General features: G+C 42.1%; 1 protein-coding gene across 1 annotated transcript in view; it reads right to left on the bottom strand.

The window, feature by feature from the left end:
* The window catches only part of MITF (melanocyte inducing transcription factor), a 294,197-nt gene extending 274,539 nt beyond the window's left edge, over window positions 1-19,658 (bottom strand). Inside the window, 1 exon segment of the mRNA XM_001372678.4 lies at window positions 19,348-19,658. Coding sequence (XP_001372715.1) covers window positions 19,348-19,451 — 104 coding nt within the window. The 5' untranslated portion in view covers window positions 19,452-19,658.
* Between the last annotated feature and the right edge of the window lie 702 nt (window positions 19,659-20,360).

The following is a 20,360-nucleotide window of genomic DNA, read 5'->3' as shown; positions in this document are numbered from 1 at the left end:
TCTCTTCTGCTTCTATTCATTACTCTCTCTCTGTCTGTCTCTCTTTCTATCTCTCTTTTCTCCTTCCCCTCCTTCCTGGGCGCTGAAGGGAAAGCAAGAAAACTGAGTTCAGTTCTGATAATACATAAATAGATCATGCAACTGTGTCCTTTTTAGCTCTCCAGGGAAAATGGAATCTGGAGATTATCTAGAGATTTTCTTTGTCTGGGCAACTACCCTTGCCCCAAATTTCTTTACCCTAGAGGTTTTCCCTAGAGGTCTGTGCTACTATGCCTCAGGAGTAGAGAAGAGCAGCTTAGGGGGATTAGAGGACTGTAGAACAGGGAAGAAGAGAGAACTCTAGCTCCAGGATGACAGGGTCAATCCTTGTTCTGGACAAAACAGCTGTCGCAACCTTCCCATGCTTGTAGACCCTCAGTTTGGGCCGCTCCAACCTCTACACATTGCCTGGAATTCGTTGGGAAGGCAGCCCAGGCTGAAGGGAGTTTTTTCAACTCTTGTTCAGCAGTGATTCTGTGAAAAACACATCAGGTCATGTGGGTACGTCCCCACAACCACTCGCATCCCTTTTTCTCAATAAAATGACTAGGTCAGATGACTCCAATATGTTTGAAGTTCCACACGTTCAAGGGGAATTAAAGTAGCAGCTGTGTTTTGTGCTCTGGACTAGGTTTCTCTAAGGAAAATCACTTCAGGAAATCCAAGGCCCTGGGAAGTGGTTTGGTAAACCTCTAACAGAACAGTCATAGTCACTTTCACCCACTTTTCACCCAGTATCTCTCACTTCAGGGGAGATTTCTGCTTGAAGTCTATTACCCATGCCAAGATTTTCATGTGAATTTATCAAATACCTTTCATATTAGTTCTCCTAAATCAATTTCCATCTTCTTGGATCTCCCATTCCAAAACGGAGCTTGACATCTGCCTCGATTTAGCATACATCCCAAGAAGGCCAAAGGCAGGAAAAAAAAGAAAAAAGAACTCCCATCTACATACCAAATATCCAGAGAAGCATCATTTGTGGTACCAAAAAAGGTCAATCATTTAACCTCACTGAACCTCAGTTTCTTCATCTGTATAATGTGGGGGTTGGACTAGATGACCTGAGAGGTCTCTTATTGTCCTAAGTCTGATCTTATGGCCTCTAAAACCCTATCAGCCCTAATCTATGATCCTGTGATTAGGGAGTGACTGAATAAATTGTGTTATATAAATACAATGGGATGTTATTATACCACTATCTCAGTTTTATCTCTATATCCTCAGTGCCTAGCCCACGGAGTGATACATAGTAGGTGCTTGATGAATGCTTATTCATTTATTGACCATATAGAACAACAAATAGGAAGAATTCTGAGAAACATGGAAAGATACAAATTGATGCAAAGTCAAATAAGAAGAACCAGGAACACATATATATGCATATATGCAAGGATTATAATAATGGAAACTCCTCCAGTAGTCTGTAAGAATCCACTTGAGAGCAGAGGTTTGTTTTTTGTCTTTTTATTTTTTATTTTATTTTATTTTTTAAACTCTTACCTTCTGTCTTGGAATCAATACTGTGTATTGGTTCCAAGGCAGAAGAGTGGTAAGGGCTAGGAAATGAGGGTTAAGTGACTTGCCCAGGGTCACACAGCTGGAAAGTGTCTGAGACAGATTTGAACCTAGGACTTCACATCTCTAAGCTTGGCTCTCAATCCACTGAAATACCCAGCTGCCCCCTTGTTTTTGTCTTTTTATACTCAGTCCTGGGGCCCATAAAAGATAATTAATGTTTGACAAATTAAATTGAATCAATATGAAACAGTATGAAAAGATGTCCAAATTTAGATTAACCATAATGACTGCCTTTGGCCCCAGAGATGAGATGACAAAACACAATTCTCAGAACGGTGAGCATCTTCAGTGGATAGAGAGGCAGGTCTACAGACAGAAGGTGCTGGATTCAAATTTGTTGCAGATAAGTCCTAGCTGTGTGGCCCTGGGCAAGTCACTTAGCTCCAGAAACAAACCCCTCCTGCTCTTCTGCTTTGGAACCTTAGCACTGATACTTAGTATTGATTCTAAGATAGAAGGTAAAGATTTTTTGCTTTTGTTTTTTTTTATGTAGTTTCCTTATGAAAAAGAACACTATCCACATTCAGAGGAAGAACTGTGGGAGTAGAAACACAGGAGAAAAACAACTGCTTGATCACATGGGTTGATGGGGATATGATTGGGGATGTAGAATGTAAACAATAACCCTAGTGCAAATATCAATAATATGGAAATAGGTCTTGATTAATGACACATGTAAAACCCAGAGGGACTGCATGTCAGCTACAGGAAGGGGGTTGGGGAAGGTCAGGAAAAGAACATGAATCTTATATAACCATGGAAAAATATTCTAAATTAATTAATTAAATACAATTTTCCAAAATTAAAAAAAATTACTAAATAAATAAATAAAAATAAAATCACTCTGGGCAATAATAAAATGAAATGAAATGAAATAAAAAATAAAAATGTAGTTCCCTTCTCATGGTAGAGAGGTAGGGAATGACAAGTGTAGAAAGATCCAAATATTGGGGCCCTTTTGTTCATCAATTTGGATTAACTGTTCTTTGTTACAAGAGAAGATTCAATGGAAGTAGAAGATCCCTTGAGAAATAAGTGGTATAAAAAAAAAAGACATTAATATAAGTTTTAAAAGTAAATAAATAAAGAAGAGCTCTATGGCAAATACATATACATATATATGCATATATATATTCAACACTGAGCTAGAAAACTCAATGGCAAGGATATAATCTTAAATATTTACATTCAAATTTGAGTGTGGATGAGGCAGGGGCATACTGTGAAATTTCCTCAATGAAAGCAGACAGGACTTTAGCGGGAAGAGAATGATATGGGAAAATGAGGGGCATTGCAAAATGTTTCCAAGGAAGTGGTGGGCAGATGTTCTAGGAATGTTCTAGTGGATTTCAGAGCCCCACAACCCAAGAGATTCCCCTCAAGACAAGGTATCCAAAGCACCAGCTACAGAAACAAAAACACAAATGCCATTGGTGATTCAGGGCCTTACAATGAAGTCGTTTACATTCAGCTAGGTAGACAGTATGACCAAAGAAGCCCAACCAAGACCAAGCCCACTTGCTCACCCCGGGAACAAGTTTGGAGCTCCCCACTTACCGTATCAAAATACATGGTATCATTAATAACACATTCCCAGATCGTATCATTAGTATTTATCTAGACGAAATATTATTAGTGTTTGTCTATCCTAAGAGGAGGGGTTGGAATGGCCTGGTCAGGATGATGTAACTTGTGGTTCCAGAAAGTCTGCAGACTGAATTTCCAACTTAATACTAACCACTGGGCACCATCTTTAAGTTTCTCCCAAATGGTTGTCGGTACACATTCGATATGTAAATAGCCACCAGCCAGCTGCTTATGGTTTAGAGGGCCTGTTCCAGGGAGCTATTTTGGATGGTTCCATTTCTAAACGAATGATTCAATAACACAAGTGTCTCACCCCCACCCCCACCCCCAAGTTAATGACCTTACAGGATAACTCTGCTTTCGAGTGTCTTCCAACTAATGACATGCAAAAAGCATTTATTGAGCACCCACTTTGATAAGGCACCTGAGGGATGGAAAAGGACAAAAAGAGTGCCGGGCTGCCCTCGGAAAGTTTACATTCTCCTGGGGAAGGATATAACATTTAAGCAGATAAGTAAGAAACACTTTGAGGAGGGAGCTAGCACTCAAAGAATATAATAATAGCTGACATTTCTATCTCCTGCCAAAGAGCACTATAGTTGCAGAGTTTATATGGATCTCAGTACAGAGGCTCTAAATTTAGAGCATGACCAGCCCAAGAACAGGTTCAAATGCATTCTAATTCGATAGGTACTTGGGTGGCAGGCACTGTGCTAGGCATTGGGGAGGCAAAATGGTCTCTGCCCTCCTGGAAATTCAATTACCAAGCACTTGCCTTCGGGGATACAGTGGAAAAAATAAAAGGAACTGCCTGTCCTCAGGGAGCATTCACTCTGCAATGCATCATCCTAATAGAATCGGGAAAAGCTGGCGACGACATGAAGCCTTCCTCAGCAGAACTACAGAGTTTTAGAATATCTGTTCAACGTCATTACATTTGGATAGCAAGAAAAAGGTTAGAATTTGGCAACAGATATTAAAATATGGTCGGCCTGTTTGTGGGCTCAGTTTGAGGTCACAAATTCTGCTGGAGTTAGGCACATTGGCTTCAATTTCAGTTTCCAAAAAGAGGAAATGATCAAGTTATCATGGATCTTTTCAACAGATGAAGTTTTAATATACTCTTTGTTTTTGTTTTGTTTTTTTAATCTTACTTCTGTCTTAGAATCAATATTATGTTATCATTGAAGTTAAATGACTTGCCCAGGGTCACACTGCTAGGATGTATGTGTTGAGTTGTTTGATTTTTTTTTTTAATGCACCACACTTGAGGCAGTTCTCCTGATCCCCTGATATAACTATAAGAACTGGAAAACAAAGAGGGACCTTGGACATCATCTAGTCTCAGCATCCTATTTTATAGTTTTTGTTTGTTTTAAACCTTTATTTTCTCTCAGTAACAATTCTAAGACAGAAGAACAAGAGCTAGGCGATTGGAGTTAAGTGACTTGCACAGGGTCAAACAGCTAGGAAATATCTGAGGCCACATTGGAACCTCCAGACTCCAGGTCTATCCCTCTATCCATATGCTACCTAACTGCTCCTTACCCTATTTTATAGTTTAAAGAAACTGATTCTCAGAGATGGGACTTGCCCAAAGACACATAGTTAGCTAGAGGCAAAGGCAAGACTACTAAATCAATCTGGCTCCTAAATCTAATACTTCCTGACATAAGAATAAAATCCAGCAAGAATTCCCCCTGTGAGCCTTTTTTAAATCTCCCTACTATATCCGTGTCTAATTTTTAATCTTCCTTGGGCTTGCACATAAAAACCAAAACATTCCAGCTCTATGATTCCTCCTCTCCACAAGGATTCTATAGGATAGCTTCACATAGAAGATTTTATACTTACTCTCTCTCTCTCTCTCTCTCTCTCTCTCTCTCTCTCTCTCTCTCTCTCTCTCACTCTCTCTCTCTCTCTCTCTCTCACGCTCTCTCTCTCTCTCTCTCTCGCTCTCTCTCTCTCTCAAATTCTTTTCTCAAAGCCATGATCTTCTGTCCTCCAAATCCAAAGATCAGTCATGTCTCAAATGGGCATCCTTGGGCACAAAGGGCACTGGGTAAGAGTGTGTGGATGACTCAATGCGATCCACCCCCACTTGGAGCAAAAACTCACTGGGCCTATACTACGGAAATTGGTCTGTCAGCATCATCTTCCTACCCAAAGGACGGTTCACGGACCAACGTCAGCATCTGCAAGGAAGTTCTTCTACAGGACACATAGAATCATATTGAGAAAGTCCTCATATCAAGACTAAAAGTCATATTAAAAATAATTTTCAATTATATTAAAATCAACATGCATTCATTAGTACCTATTGTGAGACAGGCACTGGGGATGAGGATGGGCTGGAACTAATTCCCTCAGCCAATGGAGATTTGGTAGACCAATAAATCTGGTCTGTAATTCATGGTCTTAGAAGGTTGCCTAGGGGCACAGAGAGGATAAGGGACCTGTCCAGGATCAGGCAGAACTTGAACCCACATTTCCCTACTTCCAAATCGGATTGTACATTGCCTGACTACAAGTATTCAAGCATCTGGGATACAAATACAAAATGGGCCAATTCCTGTATTCAAGAAGTTTTCATTTTATCCAGGGGGGCAACCTGTGCCCATAAGTATGAATAAAGAAATATATAAAATAAATGGGGGGGGGGGGAAAGGAACATATAGACAGCAGCATCTGGGAGTACCAGATCTTGCATGTAGAAAGTTAGGGGTAGGTAGCTAGATAGCACAATGGATAGAGCACCAGAGCACCAGGCCTGGAGTCAGATGAAACTGGCTTCAGATATGTCCCAGCTCTCTGGCCCTGGGTAAGTCACTTAACCCTGATTGTCTAATCCTTGTTACACTTTTTTAGAACTGATATTAAAACAGAAGATAATGGTATTAAAAAAAAAAGGAATTACTCTTAAAATTTCATATAAAATCTTTAGATTGAAAGCTACTTATTCTGGACTTTGGAGAATTGTTATGGAAACTTTAAGGTGCTTGAATTTATTTTTAATTTCTGTCATCTGAAGGAAAAATACGTCACTGTCTGAGGGATGTCATATTCAGTGTCTGCTGGGGGGGGGGGGGCATGGCGTGTGGGAGGGAAAAGTTCTCCTTTTTAAATTTCTATACCCAATCTGACCTTTACTAGTTGTTTTAGACAGGAAGCATGACCCAGTGGGTGAAACACAGGACTGGGAGTCAGGAGTTCTGGTCTATTTTTTAAGCCACATTTAGGCATAATTTTTAACCAATGAATAGAACTGGATGGAAGAATGGACTGAGTACTGGACTAGGAGGCAGAGGACCAAGAATCAGGCTCTAACTCTGCTGCTCATAATGTTAGATTCTTCTACACTAGTATTAATACTAAGACAGAATGTAAATGTTTTAAGAAAAACAACAGAATTTATCTATTCATTTTACAGATGGCACAACTGAGGCCCAAGAAGGTCCTTATTTTCTTTTGTTTTGTTTTAAACCCATATCTTCTATCTTAGAATCAATACTGTGTATTGGTTCCAAGGCAGAAGAGCAGTAAGGGCTAGGCAATGGGGGTCAAGTGATTTGCCCAGGGTCACAGGGCTAGGAAGTGTCAGAGGTCAAATTTAAACCCAGGACTTCTGATCTCTATGCCTGACTCTCAATCCACTGCACCACCCAGCTGATATCTCTGGGTGGGGGTGGGGGTGGGGGTGGGGGAACACCTTAGCTTCTATCCTAGAATTAATACTAAGTATCAGTTCCAAGGCAGAAGAATGGTAAGGATTAAGCAATTATAGAGTAAAGTGACTTGCCCAGGGTCAAACAATTAGGAAGTGTCTGAGGTCAAATTTGATCCCGGGACCTCTCATCTCTAGGCTTGGGTCCTTATCTTTGTAAAGTACTTCTAGAATCTTTCTGAGTTTGTTTCCTCATCTTCTCAGGGTTGTTGGGAGGATGGAATAAGATAACATATAAGAAGTGATCAAAACTTTAAAGGACTATTTAAATGACTTGCCCCAGATCATTAAGGCAGTAAAAGGATGAGCCAAGATTTGAACTCAGGTTCTCTGGCCCTAATGCCTTTGTTCTTTGAACTGCATGCTGCCTATCCTGCACAAGAGCTTGTGTTAAAGGAAGTAAGGATACTTGATGGGGAGAAGAGAAGACAAGATGCTGGGAGGACTCCATCTAAAGGGCTGCCGTGAGAGGAGGGATTGGACTCATGCTGTTTGGCCCTAGATAGCAGAACTGGGAATAATTAATTATGAGGGAAAGTTGCAAAGTGACAAGTTTATATCAGGACAGACTTCTCAATGGTTATGGCTACCCCACAGTGAAATCTTCAAGTTCCTGCTGGATTCCAGGCACTGGACTAAGTACCAGGGGATATAAAGACAAATAAAAGAAAAAAGGTCTTCATTAAGATCTCAGCATTTACAGGTGATCAAAGCAGCTCTGAAGGTGGTGGCTTGTTACATAATGGAAGTCTCTGAGACAGAGAACTGCCTTTCACACATTAGAGTCGGGGCTCTTTCCTAGAGACAGCTGGATGGGATGACCTGGATGACTCTCTATAACTAGACTACTGTGATTCTGGGTCTTCTGATCTGCCCCTTGGTAGCTTTCACTCTCCCCATTCCAATCCAAACCCATTTCTTAGACTCAGATCAATCAATAATCAATAAACAGTTATTTAGCACTTCCTATATGTTTGGGACGGCTAGGTGACAAAGTGGATAGAGTCAGGAAAACTCATCTTCCTGAATTCAAATGTGGTCTCTGACACATAGTTGCTGTGTGACCCTTGGCAAGTCATTTCACCCTGTTTGCCTTGGTTTCCGCAAAATGAGTTGGAGAAAGAATTGGCAAACCACTCTAGTATCTCTGCCAAGAAAACCCCAAATAGGATCATGTTAGTCAAGACCAAAATGACTGAACAGCATCAACTGTGTGCCAGGCATTGTGCCAAATTCTGGGGATACAAATAGAAGCAAAAGACAGTCCCTGCCCTCAAGAAGCTTACAATTCAATGTCCCAACTTTAAAAATCAGAGATCAGGGCAGACCTTGATTATTTCAGCGGATGAGAGAAACAGTGTCTGTCTCTATCTCTTCTCTTCCTCATGAAAAGCCAGCTCGATTGGAGAGGATAAAAGAGAGAACTGGAAAAGGAGGGAAGGAGCTAAACAAGTATAGCATATATATTATATAGCATAGATATGCATATTGTATAATATATTACATATAATCTCCAATAGAGAGGTATTAGAGGAAGAAAATAGAAAATTGAGCAATATCTCTTTTTTTTTTTATTTTATTTCATTGATTTAGAATATTTTCCCATGGTTACATGATTCATGTTCTTTCCCTCCCCTCCTCTCTCCTCCCTCCTCCCTCCTGTAGCCAGTGAGCAATTCCACTGGCTTTTCCACATTATTGATATTGGTACTAGCATGATCATTTAGAGTCTACATCCCCAATCATATCCCCATTGACCCATGTGATCAAGTAGTTGTTTTTCTTCTGTGTTTCTGTTCCCACAGTTCTTCCTCTGAATACAGATAACATCTTTCTCATGAGTCTCTCAAAATTGTCCTAGATCACTGTATTGCTGCTAGTAGTCCATTGCGTTCTCCTGTACCACAGCATATCTGTCTCTGTGTACAATGTTCTCCTGGTTCTGCTCCTTTCACTCTGCATCAATTCCTGGAGGTCGTTTCAGTTCAATGAGCAACCTTTCTAAAGCAACAAAAGCTTCAGAACTAGAAGCCCACAGTAGGCTCTCATATATAAGAACCAAATTTTGACCTGTATCAGCAACTAGGTAGTGCTATGAATAAAGCAGCATTAGGAAGACTTGAGTTCAGATCAGATCTCAGACACTTACTAGTTGTGTGGCCTTGGACAAATTATTTAACCTCTGTCTGCCTCAATTTCCTCATCTGTAAAATGGTCATGATATTCCCATGGTTGTTGTGAAAATCAAAAGGGATATTTGAATAGCATTTAGCATAGTACCTGGCACATATGAGAGATTCCTTTCCTTCCCATCATATACTATATCTCCAAAATGCAGAGCATTTTGTAAATGGAGAAATCTTAGTAATTTGTTTTTGTTGTTATTTGTTGTTTTATGTCTTTCTTTATATTCTCAGTGCTTAGAACACAGCAGACACTTAATAAATGCTTGTTGACTTGACTTGCTACTAGGGGAGAGGAAAAACATTTATTAGGCACCTACTATATGCCAGGTACTGTACTACATGCGTTATAATATTATCTCATTTGATCTATTGGAAAGGACTCTAGCATTTCTTTTGCCTCATCTTTTTCAATAAAAATGAAAATGTGTCATTCCTTGTCCACATAATAATCCATATGAGATGCTTTAAATTATTTGGGAAAAGTTACTTTAAACTGCATGTGTTCCCCCAGAGTGGGTAGTTATTGCATTTAATATTCATAGCATCTTCTCAACTCACTTCTTCAATAAACACCCATTTCAGATTTCATCAACCACTCCTATAATTGTTGCATTATAAATGCCTAGCATGGAGGAGGGAGGGGTCCCCTCCAGACCTTGGCTTCCTGATCTGGAATAGGAAAGGTTGGTCTAAATGATCCCAATGGCACCCCTGAGCCCAGATTCTCAAATGGCTTTAGTTCAAATCTCATCCCTAATGCTTATTGCCTGTATAATCTTAGGCAAGTCACTTTAACTTCACTGGTCCTCAGTATCCCCATCTGTAAAATGAGGGAGTTGTATGCCATGTTTTCTGGTGTCCCTTCAAGCCTGGGATGTAAGATCCTGAATCACCCATCTTCAGTACCTCAGTTTCCCTATCTGTAAAATGAGGGGATTGTATACCCTGTCTTGTAATCTCCCTTAAAACTTGAAGATCTAAGATCCTGAATCACTCACCTTCAGTACCTCAGTTTCCCCATCTTAAAATGAGGGGATTGTACAGCATATCTTCTATTGTCTCTTGAACTTGAGATCTAGGATCCTGAATCACTCGTCCCTCCCAACTTTTTAGTTTCTATGTCTGTAAAATGAGGGAGTTGGAGTCAATGACCTCTGAGGTCCTTTCTGGCTGTAAGTCGAGGCTCTCAGGACAATATTAATGTTGAAAGAGTCTCTCCTAGTTTCCTTAGGTCTCATCAGAAAAACGTTGTTTCTCTGCTGATGTTTTCTAGTTATTTAAAAACAACAACCACAACAACAAAATGCTGTTCTGAAACCATTACCACCAAGCAGTTGGAGGAAAAAGCTTAGTAACTTTGATTTGTCCCAAGATACATTTTTTTACACTGAGGTCCTGTTTCTGACTGTAAGCACATGTGACCTGTTCTAAATAAAGGATATTTTCCACTTCTTGCACAACTGGAACAGATACCAACATCAGCCTGAGCAAACTGCATTGTAACTCAAAGGGAATTATAAAAACCACTCAACAGAGTCCAGAAATAACTAATCTGAAGAGGGGAAGGGGGCGGAGAGGGGGTATCTCTGAGAAGATAAGGCTGCCAAGGCACCCTCCCAGATCTCCTTTAATCAGGGTTTTAATATAATCAAATGATCAAATCAATTTACATAATGAAATGGAGAACATGAGGGGCTACAACATGGCAGATGTTCTAATCATTTCGATTCTGCCTCAGATGGATGACTGCCCTTCTCTTTTTAAAGAACAGTTTCCCTATCCAGGAGACAGGACTAAGTGGGTTCACTAGGGCCAGGCTCCTTAACCTTGTAGGTGTCATGGCCACCTTGGGCAGCCCCATGAGGCCTAGGAACCCCTTCTCAGAATACTGCCAAAGACTAAATAGAATACATTGACATGCAAAGGAAAGAAGCCTGTTGAAATACACTAAATTCTAAATTCTTATTTTTTATTATTTATTAAATTATTTGTTTTGATATTTATATTTTTATAATTCTATTTCTATAATTATAATTCTAAAATAAAATTGTATTTTATTAGTTATTAGTTATTAAAATGGTTTGTGAATTAGATATTGAATTAGATATTAAATTAAAGGAGACATTTAAAAACGTTTTTAGGTGTATGAACCCCAGGTCAAGGATCCCTTCTGATTAGAAAGAAAGCCTATTCTTCATCCTAATATGAGTTCCCTAAGTGGATAGAGCACCAGACTTGGCATCAAGAAAGCCTGTGCTCAAACAGAGCCTCAGATATTTACTAGCTATTATGACCCCGGGTAAGTCATTTAAGTGGTATCTGCCTCAGTTTCCTCATCTGTAAACTGGTCATAATAACAATAGTACCTACTTCAAAGGGTTGTTGTGAAAATTGAATTAAATAATTATTGTAAAGAGCTTAGTCTAGTGCTCTGCCTATAAAAAAACACCATATACTAAGTGTTAGCTAGTGTTAAATTAGCTCACTAAACCTGAGACTAAAAAGAAAGACTCTGAATCCTTTAAAGAGGGACAAAGTAACCAATGATGAGAGAAAAATATAGAATTTTAGGGAGGAAAGAAGAGACCCTTACTATCACCTGCTTTGACCCCTCTCGTTTCATGAATAAGGAAGGGAAAATGTCCCCATTAGAAAGTACGTTCTGTGAGGGCAGAAGCTGCTTCCTTTTTAGCTTTATATTCCCAGCACCTAGGAGACACACTGTAGGACCTGAATGACTTTTGTTGAATAAACTTCAATCTAAATAAAAGTAAGCAAGAGGAATTTATTAATCTCCTGCTATGTACCAGGACTGTGCTACGAAAGACATCCACATATTGTAATAATAGTTCATCTATTATTTATTAGGTGTTTATATATTGTATCCTATATCATTATATATTATAATATATTGTATATTTACATATTATATACTATATATGCATTATAATATATTGTATATTTATATGTTATATAACATATGTTATATATTATATGTATGCATTACAATATATTATATAATATATTAACATTATCATATATAATATAGCACCTACAATTTTAAAATACTTTACAAATATTATCTCATCTGATCCTCATGACAACCCTGGAAGGAATTATTATCATCTCCATATTGTAGCTGAGGAAACTGAGGTAGACAGAGACATCTTGTCCAGGGATCATATTGCTAATAAGTATCTGAAGTTAAATTTGAACTCAGGTCTTCCTGGTCTTCAGGTACAGTGCAAATGATTTCAGGGGAAGTGCTAGCAACCATAGCAAGGTTATGGTAAGGGGGAGAGGGGGGAGATAGTGTATCAAAAAGACCTCATGAAGGAAATGGTCCTCAAAGTATGAAGGAAACTAGGGATTCTAAGAGGCAGAGATAAGGAATGTGGGGCAGCCTCATGCAAAGTCACAGAGATGGAGATGGAACACCACACATGAGGAATGGCAACCAAGGCCAATTCTACTGAGCTGAAAGATAAATGAGATATAGAAATAAAATAATCCCAGAAAAGTAGTTTAGGATTAAGCTATAAAGGGTATAAATATCAAGTCGAGAAATTTGGATTTGATCCTACGGGTAATAGGGAGCCACTGTAATTTTTGAGCAGGGGAGTGATACAGTCATTGTATCAAACTTTTCATGACCCTGAAAACTATGGGATTTTCTTGGCAAACATAATAGAGTGGTTTGCCATTTCCTTCTCCAGTGGATTAAGGGTAACAGAGGTTAGGTGATTTGCCCAGCATCACAGTCAGTAAGTATCCAGGTCCAATGCTCTATCCACTGGACCATCTAAAATAAAAATGTTTTTAAAAGGAAAACAGAGATTAAGGGCTACTACTAGGTATCTTGAGGCTGAATTTGATTCCAGACCCAACACTCTAACCTCCATAGCTGCCTTATGTAGAAAATGGACTGAAAAGCAAAGAAACCAGAGACACTGTAGCAATGACTACAGTTTTCACCTTAACAAATCGCAACATTAAGTATTCACCCAGGAGAACTTCAATGTATCACCAACATTAACATGTAACCAACTTTGCCTTAGTTAGTAGTAGTCTCTCTGTACTAAAGGAAAATTTAGATACAATCTAATGAAAGAAAGAGGAAGGGAATACTTCACACAGAGCATCCCTTAAAAAACCCTTACCTTCTTTTTTAAATCTTACCATTATATTGGTAATATATATATATATATATATAATATTTTTTTAACCCTCACCTTTCATCTTAGAATCAATATTGATTATGGGTTATATGACTTGCCCAGGGTCATACAGCTAGAAAGTCTCTACAGCCACATTTGAATCCAGGACCTCCTGTCTCCACGCCTGGCTCTCAATGCACTGACCCACCTAACTGCCTCATCAGGCACTTTTTAAAATATTATCTCATTTGATCCTCACAACAATTCTTCAAGGTGAGTGGGGGGGGGGAGGTATTATTATTATTATTTCCATTTTACAGTGGAAGAAACTGAGGCAAACAAAGGTTAAATGACTTGACTAGAATTGTGGCTAGTATGTGTTAGAGGTCAGATTGGCACTCGGGTCTTTCTAACTCCAGACCCAGCATTCTATTCACCATGCCACCAGCTGAATTTAGAACTTGGAGACATCACATCACAGGTTATTCCCCTTCCAGAAGCACAACTAGAGATTTTGTTGCTCAAGGAAGACAGCACACAATGAACCAAGAAATGAGGCAGGTTTACTGGAGGGAATTTGCCAAAGGTGTAGCTCCCACCAGAGGAAGGAAGTAGTACATCTGACAATTTCCTATTTTAACAAATTATTCTTGCTAACAAGGTGCTTTGCTTAGTTGTTTCTACACTCCTGAAGGATAGCAAGTGCTGTTAGCAAGCTGGAGCAAAGCCCCAGTCAGCCTGTCCTAGTTCCCTCTCTGATCCTGCAGATGAGGAAGCTGGTTTGCCCAAGCTCACACAGGGTCCAAATTCAGGGATCTTTCACTGAACCAAACTACCTACACAGAGCTTAGTAAAGGTTACCATGCAGCAAGTGAAACAAATTTATTTCTTCTTCATCTCTGATGAACAGCAAACTAAATAAACCAATTCATGAATTTAATAAAACGGGGGGATTACAAGATTAAGAGAGAAATCAGTTCTGACAAAATGAGTTTTAAAAGTGTATTTAAAGGGCACAACTTGGTGACTCAGAAGATTGGGAGTCAGGCCTAGAGACAGCAGGTTCTGGGTTCAAATGTGACACTTTCCTAGCTGTATGACTCTGGGCAAGTTAATTAATCCCCACTGCCTAGTCCTTACCACTCTTCTGCCTTAGAATCAATACAGAGTATTGTATTCAATTCAACTATTCAAAATTAAATACACTGTATTGATTCTAAGACAATAGGTAAGGGTTTGTTTTTTAATATATTATGAGCTCCAGAGCCCTTGAATGTTTAACATCTAAAAAATTAGCACCAGAAATATGCATTATCCAAAAGAACTAAGAAAAATAGAGGGATGCTATAGCATTTACACATGTTGTTTTAAGCCCAAATATATAGACAGGGGGACTTGGCTGCTAAGAGCTCATTCACCAGTTCCCAATATATTTCCCTGACTCTGCAGATGTGTGAATTCTGGGCTACCCTTGATATTCAGCACTTTTAGTCTGCTGCCATTCAGAATTCATTCTCAGGGACATACAAATGTTTAAACCATCTCTTTGGGTGCATCAAAGTAGAAAACAATTCTTTTCTTTGTAAGGCTTTTTTTCCTTGGTTTCCTTTTGCTCAAAACCAGTGACTTGGCATAGATAATGTGACCAAATGGATTTTATATCAATCTAACCCAATGACTTAACACTACTAAATATAAGGAGGGCTGGTTTGGAATAACAATTTCTCTTCTTATTAAAAAAAAAAGAAAACAACTACTCAGGGGGGCTTGAGCTTAGCCAAAATTCAAATAAATAAATACTTTTGAAGTTCAGGATTTCTAAAGAGATGGCAAATGCATATTCATTGACTGTAGATTAGAAGAGACCATTTTTAATGTTGTCCTAATTGTTCATTCTAATTTCCAATAATTTTAAATGTTATAAAAAAGAAAAATACAATGATATCTCACAAAGTACTTGGAAAAAAGTGCAGATGAAATGAACACTGATGATACCTTTTAGCATGCCTGCAGGCAAAGAATTAAATAGATGGTTTCAGAGCCATAACTAGGCCTTCTGGTGCCCAGAGCAAATTCAATTGAATGTGGGAAGTCAGAGGCCCCTGTCAGGTGTCACTGGAAACCCAGAGGGGACAGCTGAACCCCAGAGTGGGGAAAGGGGAATTTGAGAAGCAGGGTACCACAGCAACAAGACACTTAGCAGTAATGGTCTGGAACAAAGTGAAGGACTGGAAATGATCATACCAGGAGAGCCAACATGTCAGAGAACCTCCCTGGAGATGAGCCATGCCCCCAAGAAAGGAGGAATTCTCTATGCCCCAGTAAAGACCTGGTTTTCCAGACCAAGTTATAGCTTCATGAGAAATTAAAAGGTTAATGCAATCTAAGCTTCTGCTATCTCTCTTGACCTGCCCAGTCAAGATTTATAAAGAGAAAGAAAGAAGAAAAAAGAAGGGGAGGAAGAAAAAATAAAGAAAAGAGGAAAGAGGTGGAAGGAAGGAAGGAAGGAAGGAAGGAAGGAAGGAAGGAAGGAAGGAAGGAAGGAAGGAAGGAAGGAAGGAAGGAAGGAAGAAGGAAGGAAGGAAGGAAGGAAGGAAGGAAGGAAGGAAGGAAGGAAGGAAGGAAGGAAGGAAGGAAGGAAGGAAGGAAGGAAGGAAGGAAGGAAGGAAGAAAGGAAGGAAGGAAGGATGGAAGGATGGAAGGAAGGAAGGGAGGGAGGAAGAAAGGAAGGAAGGAAGGATGGAAGGAAGGAAGGGAGGGAGGGAGGGAGGGAGAAAGGAAGGAAGGAAGGAAGGAAGGAAGGAAGGAAGGAAGGAAGGAAGGAAGGAAGGAAGGAAGGAAGGAAGGAAGGAAGGAAGGAAGGAAGGAAGGAAGGAAGGAAGGAAGGAAGGAAGGAAGGAAGATTAAGGCAAGAGTAGGATCAAAAAAAAAAAAAAAAGAAGGGGGAGGGAACACCCTGAACAAGTGAGGCCCTGATAAAATAACACAACAGATGTAGATGACAATGCATTACAAAACTGTTGAAGACTTATAGGAAATTTTTGACAACTCGATGTACTTATTCACAGATTTTATTTTGCTAGCTGGTTCCAAAAGCATGTGTCTGCTCCAGAAACAAGTTTTGTGACAACATTTTAATTGTGTTCCCCTATAATTCTGCCCTGTGCCTCCTCAACTCCAATGTGTGATGCTTTTTGCCAGCCCCTTCCACCCTCCCAACAGAGTCACTTGATGTTTTATATGCACAGGGTTAGGTACATAGAAAGAGGTTCTCACTAAGTGCTGGTTGACAGGCTGATTGATTATGTGATTGAATTAACCATTGGTTTCTGGAAAATTGTAGGCCCCAGATCTATTGAACACATCTCTGTAGGAGTAAGCTCCTTGAGGAAAAGGACAGTTATCAGTTTTGGAATCCTCAGTTCATATACTTTGCTATGTCCGTATCAAATGAAATTGAATTGGCATCAGTTTCCCAGATATGCTCTTCCCTTACTCTTTCAGATTCTGTAGTATTATCTATTTGCCCTTAATTGGAATGAAAGATCCAGTGAACAAACTTGTTCAAGAGTCCAAGTATACACAGAACCAGCCCACGCTTTCCTTCTCTGGACCATGTAAATGTTTTATCCCAGCAAAGAAAGCAAACAGCTTTAGACATATATGGCTGGCGCTGATCTCTTCAGCCAAGGCTAGATAACAGCTCTGGAAGAGAATACCCAACAATACCCTTTACACATCAGCCTGAATCCCCACCCCCAACAGGCAAACACACATCTCTGCTCACACCAATGCTGGGCAGATGCGCCTAACTAACCTCAGATGACATTTCTCCCCAATCTTCTTTTTTAAGCATTTATAAACAGACTGATTCAGCAGCACTGCTTGCTGGGTGTGCTACTCACTGATTTCTCCTCTACAATTTGGATTCAGAAGCTTGCTAAATCCATCAGGAAAATAAATTCAGTCATCAGTTCCCATTAGAACTTGCCCCAACCTCCTTCCTCTTCTAAATAATACTACCACCAGAAGGTGGCAGGGGTTACACAATATCCCTGACTGGGTCTGGCTCTCACTACAGCTTACTTTTTCCCCAGCCAGCTCCATCCACCTGGGGTCCTTCTAACAGCTGGGGGGTGGGGGGGGGTGGAAGGGGCAAGCAAGGAGAGGAGGGAAGTGAAGATGCTGGAGCTGAAGGTTTCCTGCTAGCAAGCACCTTATCTTATCTTGCAATTGAGAACACAATCTCAATCATTACGGCCTCCACCCATCTGCACACTTGGTCAAGCCTAGGACTCAGGTGGGGGGTGGGAGCCGAACTGGCAAATCAAAGGCCAAGGTGCCAAATTCAAAAGGATGGTCTCCAAATCCGTCCAGGGAAGCAGATGGTAGAGGGCTCGGAGAAGGCGGAAGCTAGAGAGAAGGGGATTTCTCTGTCCAAAGCAGAACAAACCATCACCCGGTCCCCTTCAAACCCGATCCCACCTCTCTCAGCCAATCCTAAAGAGCCCGGGCTGCAGTTTTCTGCTGAGAGTGAAGCAAGGTCCAAAACAAATTACAAGACTCCAAGACTGAATACCCCCCTAGGAACCGACAAGCCCAGAGCCGGGGCTTTTCACTCACCTTGGTCTGAATGAGAAAATTTCACCAGAGCTTGGGAGCCCTCCCTTCCCTAGGGGAAGAACACACAACTCCAAGACCCCAGCCCCACCCTGGCTATCCTCCGGAGGGGAGGAGGAGAGCTCAAGCAAAACTCACCTGCAGGCGGCCTGGGGCAGGTGTTCCCGGAGGCAAGGAACTCCGGAGGGCTGACTGGCAAAGAACTGGCGGCCGCCCCCTTGCCACCGCTCCCTCCTGCGCAGTCCCCAGAGTAGGCTTGGTTCAGGCAGGAGACCCTCGGGTTCTTCCATCACTCCCTCCTCTGGACTCTGGGGCTCTGTGGCCCCCTTCCACTCTCAACTTCTCTGGCCCGCACCTCCAGACCTCACTAACTCGAGGATCCGAGCCTCTTTAAACTCTTTCTTTCTCGGCCTCACCTAGGATCCCAACCCTCCCCAGTGCCAGCGTCTGGGGCTCCTAGCCAAAGAAGGTCCAAGGTCCTCTCTGGGGGGCCAGCAGGGAAATCCCTGGAGCACGGTTTAGGGCAAGAGAGTCCCCTAGACATGCGTTCCGTTAGAGGCAGAGAGGGGGTGGGGCAAGTGTACCCCAGATGTGAACTCTGCCTACAACGCGGGGGGGGGGGGTGGGCAGAGGGGCTCTGACACACCCCAGATGTGCACCCTCCCTTCAGAAGTGAGACAGCAGACCCCAGAGATTTATCCTCCCTTCAAGAAAGTAAGGAGCAAGGTACCCCAGAAATGCATCGTCCTAAGAGGATAGGTGGGCCACGCACCCCAGAATGAATCTTCTCTGCAGGAAAAGGGAGAAACATACTCCCCAGAGATTCATCCTCTCTGCAAGAAAATGCGGGAGACACCCTAGTTATGCATCCTCCTTACAGAAAAGTGGGGACAATACACTCCAGAGGTTCCCCCGCCTTTCAAGAAAGTGGTAGCAAGATATACATCCTCCCTGCAGGGAAGTAGGAGGCAAGAGACCCCAAAGAGTCATCCTTTCGGGAAAGTAGGAGTAACACGCCTTCCTGCAGGGAAGTGGGAGAAGAGCATCCCCCAGGCATAAATCTTGAGAGGGGCAAAGTCCCCCAGATGTGCCTTCTCTATGCGGGGTGTCCCACGGTGGGCAGCGCCCCTCAAAGGTGCATTCTTTCTGCTAGAGTGAGCCAGGGTCTCCTATGTGCGCGATCTTCCCAAGGGGGTACGGAGGGGGGCGGCACTCATATTGACCTCGTAGCCGATCCGCGTTCCGGACACTGTCAGAGTTTCCCTCTGCCTCGGGGCAAGGGCACAGGGTCCTTCGAGAAGGAGACTAACTGTCCTTGTCTTGGGGAAGCGACCACGGCACTCCAGGGCAGAGGGGTGTACCCTCACCCCAGCTTGGAAGGAGAGGTGTCCTCCTATCCCCTCCCACCCTCCCTCCCTCTTTCTTTCCCTCCCTCCTGGCAGCTGTCACTCACCTGCATTTCAGAGGCTGACTCTTCAGTTCGTAATAGGTCTTGGGCTCCTCGTGAAACTCCTCCCCGACTTCGAAATCCGGCACTATCCCTGATTCGGACTGCATGGCTCCTGACCGCGCGGCGCCCGGCAGGAGCGGAGCGCACGCACAAGCCGAAGCGCAGCAGCGGCAGCGGCAGCAGCAGCGGCGGCGGCAGCCTAGGAGCCCGGGGGCGCGGCGGGGAGGGGCCAGGGACGGCGCCCGGCGCCCCCTCGCAGTGCCAGCCACAGCCCACTCCCTCCCCCTTGTCCTCCCCTGCTCCCTAGGGCTCGCTTAGTTTACACACTCTCACCCGGAGCGGGCGGGCGGCCGGGCGCTCCCTGGGAGCTGTAGTTCCACCAGGAGCCCCGCTCCCCCCGTCAGCTCGGAAAGTGGCTCCCCCTAAGACTACAAGTCCCAGCAGGACGAGCGGCCTCGAGGCAACGTAGTGGACACCGGCGTGTGCAACTCTTGTTTAGACTCTTTGTCAATGTCAGGGGCTCCCCCCTCCCTGCTCTGTCCCTTTCCTTTTTTCCCTTTCTTTCTATTGCTCAAAGGTTGCAAACTTAAGTATTTAATATCAATAGGAGCTGCAGTCTGCCCACTTGCCGTCAACCCCGGGGCCTCAGATATTTGGGTTGGCAATGCAAATTCCCACCTCCTTTTTTTTTTTTTAATTAAAGTGAGGTGGGGGACTGGCTCTTTAAAAAGTGAGAGTATTGAGCACTGCCTTTAAATCAAAGGGCTTCCTCCAAGCAGGCGGGGATAACTGGACTGCTGCTAAATGTCTAGCTGTCCCAGTTCAGGACAAGAATGAAAAAAGGCAAGGAGAAAACAACCTTCAGCAATTTCGGGATGAAGATATTATTGTCTCGACCTCGCGGCAAATTCCCTCCCCCTGCAGTTGTGTATGGGGTTTGCCTTTTTTTTTTCTTTTATTCCAACAGCAGCAGCAGCCTAAATTGCTATTCCCCTCCCCTCCCCCCATTAGTCGGA

The sequence above is a fragment of the Monodelphis domestica genome, chromosome 7 (assembly GCF_027887165.1).
Source record: "Monodelphis domestica isolate mMonDom1 chromosome 7, mMonDom1.pri, whole genome shotgun sequence".
Lineage (NCBI taxonomy): Eukaryota > Metazoa > Chordata > Mammalia > Didelphimorphia > Didelphidae > Monodelphis > Monodelphis domestica.
The sequence above is the reverse complement of the archived record's forward strand: the minus strand, read 5'-3'. Positions and strand labels throughout refer to the sequence as shown.